The 6970-nt window shown below is 49.6% G+C and overlaps 1 protein-coding gene across 1 annotated transcript; it reads right to left on the reverse strand.

The window, feature by feature from the left end:
• Positions 1 to 5022: 5022 nt before the first annotated feature.
• LOC109943068 (probable carboxylesterase 8) lies at positions 5023 to 6666 on the reverse strand. Its single transcript, XM_020545870.2, has one exon. It carries the CDS (start codon positions 6541 to 6543, stop codon positions 5548 to 5550), a length of 996 nt encoding a protein of 331 aa, XP_020401459.1. The 5' UTR covers positions 6544 to 6666; the 3' UTR covers positions 5023 to 5547.
• Between the last annotated feature and the right edge of the window lie 304 nt (positions 6667 to 6970).

Here is a 6970-nt window from a genome sequence, read left to right on the forward strand (position 1 = left end):
AAAAGTAAATCGATTTTACACTCAAATAGGAGGACGACAAGGTAGGAGATCGTCGGGGCTAGGAGGCCGGTGACATGGGGCAACATGTCACACCCAGTTTTAAGAACAAAACTGAATTGACCTGTATGTGTGCCCAGAACGTTTACTCACACATATAGTGACTTTATCAATAATAATAATAATATATATCCAACATAAAACAACATTACTGAAAGAGAAATAGGGTCAAACCTTTTCTTAAATAATTTTGGTGGTTGAAATGCCCAACACAAATAATTGGACTAACTAGTTTGCTCTAGATTATATGTTCTACAGGTGCCAAAGGTTCAACACAAACCAATAAAAAGATCTAAGTTAGGGTTCAAAAGAAAGGAGCAAAAGAAACCGAAGAGACCCCTAGTCTGGCAGACCGGACTGTCCGGTGTGCCACCGGACAATGTCTGGTGCACCAGGGTGGATTGACTTCAAACTCTTCACCTTCGAGTTTCTGAGGCCACGCTCCGCTATAATTCACCGGACTGTCCGGTGGGTCACCGGACTGTCCGGTGTGCCAGCGGAACAACGGCTCCCAAGCGCAATGGTCGACTCCAACGGTCGCCTGCAACGTGAACAGTGCGTGGACAGTTCGCGCAGAGTCAGAGCAGCGTCAGAAGGCGCACCGGACAGTGAACAGTGGCTGTCCGGTGTGGCACCGGACCGTTCGGTGGCCCAGGCTGTCAGAGCTCCAACGGTCGAAACCGTTAGAACCCTAACGGTTGGGTGACGTGGCTGGCGCACCGGACAGTGTCCGGTGGCGCACCAGACTGTCCGGTGCGCCCATCGACAGTAGCCCTCCCCAACGGCTATTTTGGTGGTTGGGGCTATAAATACCCCCAACCACCACCATTCAAGGCATCCAAGTTTCCAGCATTTTGCATTCAATACAAGAGCTCTAGACTTCACTCCAATACACAAACAAGAGATCAAATCCTCTCCAAAGTCCAAAACCACTCCAAACACTTAGTGACTTGTAAGAGAGAGATTTTCGTGTTCATTTGAGTTCTTGTCGCTTGGATCGCTTTCTTCTTCCTCTATTCTTCTTCTTAAGACACTTGTAATCAAAGCAAGAGACACCAAGTTGTGGTGGTCCTTGTGAGGGGTCTAAGTGACCCGTTTGATTAAGGAGAAAGCTCACTCGGTCTAAGTGACCGTTTGAGAGAGGGAAAGAGTTGAAAGAGACCCGGTATTTGTGACCACCTCAACGGAGACTAGGTTTGCAAGAACCAAACCTTGGTAAAACAAATCACCATGTCATCCGCTCTATTTTCATTGGTTGATTTGTTTTCGCCCTCTCTTTCGGACTCGGTTTTATTTCTAACGCTAACCCCGGCTTATAGTTGTGTTTAAAGTTGTAAATTTCAGTTTCCGCCTATTCACTCCCTCTAGGAAACTTTCAATTACTAACTTACATAAGACTCATGGGCCGCCATAAAGATTACATCAGATACATAAAACATCAAAATTCTAGTAGATCTGGTGGCCTCCACATGCATCGATTGAGAAGAACACAAGCCTAGATTTCATCACCGCCTTCATCAATGTAAACCCAAACACTTCCTTTAGCTAAGCAACATTATTAAGGCAAGGTTGCTTTTGGTACTCAGCAAGTGTGGAAAAGATGTTATATAGTTTAATATCAAAGAAAAGGCTAATTGGTTCTTTTGCATAAATATCTTTAGTTCAAATTCATATATAAAAGCAAGTAATTATTATATGTATCACATCTCATCATTTTCTCGTAAAAAGGACCATCATCTAACCCATAACCAACCAAATATCTCATCTAATCATGTGAGGGTCTATGCCACTCTTAATCATGAGCACAATTGTCATGACATGTTTCACTCTATAGAGGTTATACACTTTTTCCCATGAGAAGTGGATTCATTCCCCCATTTTTGGGAGTCTGAATATCTCCATTTGGTATGTGGTTGCAAGCCACTTGCACACTTCCTTGGTGTATGACTAGAAGACCACTTCAAGGCTTTTCACTAGCTTCCTCTAGGTTGTATACACCCACTAAGGTTTCAACCAATAGAAAAGTACATGTTTCCTTGGATCCCTTGTCCTGCCCACTTTGGTTCATTCTTAAGAATGTTCCATGCATGGAAGAGTGAAAACACATTTCCTTTAAGTTCATAGAACATTGTATTTGCTTCGGCGAACTGCATACATCAAGGGAACAACTCATCTCAGAAACTTCATATTAAGTGTCAAGTGAAAAAGCATAAAAACTATACATGCTTAATTTACCTTATTGCTCATTTTCATCCCACTTTGATTTTTTATTTCTACAACATCCACAAAACCTTGAAATGGGTTCACTTCTTTATGAATTGTTCTACTCCAACGCAGCTTCAACGATGACCAATTCCGATCTGACTCAAATGACATGTTCTCATGAAAGTACTTTTCAATTGTTTCCCAAAATATGTCATCCTTTGGATCTGTTCCCACAACAACATCTTTACTTATATTAAATGACAAAATCAATAAAATATCTTCAACTTCGTTGAAATTTTTTGAACGGTCCTTTGGTTTTGGCTATGAGTTCATGTCGTTCAATGTTGTTGACTCCATAACCTCATTTTTAGTTTCTAAGTTTTTTCAAAGACTAAAACATCATCATTGTTCCGGTTCAGTAGGTTAGTGAAATAACCAGGTGACATTGTGCTACATAACAAATGAATGGAGTCAAATAAACTGAACGGAGTTTTTTCTAATTGGATATCCCTAGGAGTTGTCTACAATGTCTGCTGCTCAAAACTTATTTGGACATTCGAATCTCTATATTTCTCAGTCCAACAAGTACTGACAAATAGTGTACAAAGTTTATACATTCCATTATTTATGATGTAGTCCACTAATGTAGATACAGATTCAAAGTGCCAGAAGATTAAGCATTGGTGTTCCATAAACACATAAGCATGGGCTTTAACCAATTCAAATGAGCGGAACAATTGCATATTAGTTTTTTGGTAATTGGAAATTAGTTTTTGTAACCTTTTAGATTTCAAACAAAGAGAGTACTTACCATGAATATATAAATAGGAACACTATTTAGCCACAACACTGACTAAAACCCCAAAAACTGATCTGCTACTTTGCTCCCTTCAATGAACAACAAATTCAGATATTAACGGGGGCCTTGAGAAGGAGGTAATGTACATGTAGGCATCCATGATAGATGATGGCGCTTGGGTGATGGTTGAGATGCAGAACATGGTTCACTTGTGCCGATCGACGCACGACGACGAGACGTCGATGGAACGTCACGAGACGTTGTACGGGCGACTGGTGACACACCTCCAATTGCATCTGGAGCAGTGTTTAAGAAAAACCGTCGAGGTCTCGCTCATGAGCATGACCTTGGGGTGGTGGCCTTCTATCCATTAGGCACGAAGCAAATTAGGAGGAGGAGAGCAAGGAGACGGGCCAGGGAAGGTGGGAGGATGGAGAGGGGAGGGGGCCTTCCACGATGCCAAGATGGAAATGGGACGGGCGCGAGATGAGAATGGGGCAGGCGTGTGACGACAGATAAGGGATAGGTGATGGCGGCGAAGAAGAGGACTCAGTAAAATTTTCCATAGACCGTGAGTTTGTGAGTCTTAAATATGCTACCCTTCAGGTTAGACCTTGAAACGTTTAAACGGAATTTTTCACTGAAATGATGTTATTGTTGGAGTTGTCCTTTCTTGTTTAGACTCTATATTTCAATTTGTTTATGTGTTTAGGGCTCCTATTAGAGTTACTATTAAGGGTTCCAAACATGGTCTTATTTAATTTTAACTGAATTAAAACAAGTTGTTACGTCCATTTAAAGTCCAACCGCTACCAGCAACTAAACGACGGCTTGTCTCTTGGAGATTGATTCTCTATTTTTGGTTGCATCGTGCGAATGAACCTGTGGCGAGATAGTAGAAGTGAACGATTTTGCGTTGCATCGTGCCATTGAACCTGGCTAGATAGTTAGCAGTGCACGGAACTTGCGGTCGTGTTCGCGTGCACTCACGGCGAAAATCACGAGCCACACACGCCGCGCGCAGCAGCAGAGGAACACCCTACCAAAAACGAGGCTGACAATGTGCGCGTACCACGAGCAGGAGCAGCGGAGGACACCCGAGCGGAGCGTGCTCCACGCCGCCGACACGGAATTATGGCGAGTGGTCCTCCAGCACCATGCTGCGCCAGCGCCGGGGATCTCGTGTCTTCCTGGACCAGGAGTAAAACAACAACCATACCTGCTCGAGCATTCCGCTGCCCGCAGATCAGCTTTTTAGATGTAAAGAAAGATCAAAAAAGGACCCAAGTCCCCAACCCGGCCACCCGGGCGGCGCCAGCCATTGCAAGAACGAACGAATTGGTGGAAGGGAGAAAGCAGAAGAAAAAAAAATAGAGAGAAAGAACTGACACGTGGGAGTTAGTTGGTAGTGAGAGTGAGAGTGAGAGTGAGAGAGGTGGAGTTATACCAAACACTATATGACAAATTTATGGATCTACTCTATGATTAGTTCAAATAAATCCTAGATTCAGATTCATTTTTCTACGCTGACAAAGAGCTAGCGAACGGACCTCCCTGTTTCTCATCTGTGGCGTGCTGCCGTTACTGTCACCCACCTAATAAATGCACTGCTGCTGCTACCTAATCCGGTGATTATCTATTTATCTTTCCGGTTGATGCGTCATTCACCGATCCGATTTCTTCGTAAATTATACTTTTCCACGAAGCTTCATCAATGGTTTCGGACCTACTACTAGTACACAAACTTAATTAATTGTTTTGTAGCGCAACTGTGCTGTGCCAGTGGTACCCCCACTGCAGGACCTGCATCGATTACTTTGCAACTTTATTGCAACCGATCCAACTGTATGGGAAGGAAGCCAACTTTTTTTTTTCTCACGCTCGCATCAGAACTGGCTGTAATATTTTCTATTTTTCTTTTTCTGAATGGCGAAGTTAACTCCGAAAGCCTGTCAAAGGTATGAAGCGTGCCAAGTTCTCAATCAAGTACACAGGCAGAATATGAATTATGAAGTGCTTTCAGTTATTCAGAAGTTGAAAGCAATCTCTATCAGCTACACGTATACGTAAAATCATCTGCCTTGCTCTACAGGGTAGTAAACACCTGTGGGAGCCTGGAGCCTTGTCATCTTCCTGTACCTGCGGTGGTCGCAACCACGCACAAATAACAAATTCACGGCAGCTCCACACGCTGTTAAATAAAAAAAAAGGACACAAAAAGGAAAAAAGGCAGCCAACTTGTGTGCTACTATCATCTGTCAGGACCGGAATTTAAGCGGACAAGCGTTGCGGAGATAAATTAGCTCATCAGCGTGCCCGTGCGCCGGGTCTACCTGTCGGTTGGACGATGGCGAGCTCGCCAGTCGCCGCTCAGAATTGTAGCATGATGATGATGATATGACATATGATTGAGAAGTGGCCCGGTGCAGCTTGCACCAAAGTACAGCAACCTCCACTGCGGGCCGATGGGTTTGTTTGACCATGTGTCACAGCTTGCTCATACCAACCACGTCGCCGGAGCCGGCGACGGCGGTGACGGCAGAGGAGTGGCGGCGAACGAAGTCGGCCACCTGCGCGGTGAACTCCGCGGCGCAGTTGGGCTTGAACAGCTCCATGGCGTGGTACCCGGCGCCGTCGAGCCTGGCCTCCACGGCCACCCCGGCCTTGTGCAGAGCCCTGACCAGCGTCCTCGTCCGGTCCCGCGGCGGGTCCCTGCGCCGGCCGAGCACGAGGCAGGGCGGGAGCCTCCGCAGGCGCGCGGCGCCCACGCGGGCGAGCATGGCCTCCGGGTTGCAGTACTCGTGGTCCCGGTCCGCGCCCACTGGCAGCGCCAGCTCCCAGAGCAGGTCGTTCGCCGGCAGCGGCAGCACGCGGTCGTCCACCGAGGCCGCCTCCGCGGGCGACCTCGCGGCGCCGCCCAGGTGCGGCTGGTTCAGGACCACCCCGCGCAGCTCCACGCCGGCGTCCGCCGCCGCCAGCGCGGCGCGGAGCGCGATGGTGGCCCCGTTGTGGCTGCCCATCACGAACACCGGCCTGCCGGCGGCGGCGTGCGGGCGCGCCCACAGGACGGCGTCGGCGGCGTCCTCGAACGCCGCGGGGAGGCGGTGCTCGGGCGCCAGGCGGTAGTCCACGGACGCCACGACCGCCGGGGCGGCGGCGGCCAGCGCCGCGCACGTGTTGTGGAACGGCGCGGAGGCCGCGCGGAACAGGACGTAGCCGCCGCCGTGGAAGTAGACGACCAGCGGCAGCCGCCCGCCGTCGTGGCCGCCGGACCCGGACGGCACGAAGAGGCGGAGGCCCGTGCCGGTGGCGTCGTTGAGCGGGACGTCGCTGGAGTGGACCACAATGCGGCGCGCCCCCTGCTCGTCCTCCACCGCCACAGGCTCCCCGGCCGGCGCCGCGGGGAGGAGCGGCGCTTCCCCGTAGCGGCAGAGCGAGCCGTCCGGGTTCAAGCGGATCTTGAGGTACTTATACGGGTCCATTGCGCCCACCGCTGCACTGCACGGCACGGCAGAGATCTACCTCGATCGGTGGCGAGACAAGACACAAGAGACAAGTGTGTGTAGGTGCAGCGTGCGTTTTGAACTGGCTGCGGCTGTTGGCTCAACTGCGGAAGTGAGCTAGAGCGTGGCGCTTATATACCGCGAGCGGGGGGGGGGGGGGGGGGGGGGGGGGGGGGGTAGGGCGCGCCGCGGTAGTGTCCTTGGTCTGAGAGCGACGGCCGCTCACGGGGGCCGGTTGGGTGGCGCGACCCGATCGACGGGTGAGACGAACAAGACATCGCGCTGTCCACACTCTCCCACCCGCCGTGCGTGCGTTCAACTCCCCCGGTCCCGGTCCCAGGTGGATCCACCGAATCGGATGGCAGCGCGGCGCGGGATGTCGTGGTTGGTTGGGTTCAGACGCGCG

The sequence above is a fragment of the Zea mays genome, chromosome 1 (genome assembly GCF_902167145.1).
Source record: "Zea mays cultivar B73 chromosome 1, Zm-B73-REFERENCE-NAM-5.0, whole genome shotgun sequence".
Taxonomy (NCBI): Eukaryota; Viridiplantae; Streptophyta; class Magnoliopsida; order Poales; family Poaceae; genus Zea; species Zea mays.

What these genes read in the sequence shown, in the direction of transcription:
- LOC109943068 (XM_020545870.2), bottom strand. Translation starts at nt 6,543, where the DNA reads ATGGACCCGTATAAGTACCTCAAGATCCGCTTGAACCCGGACGGCTCG.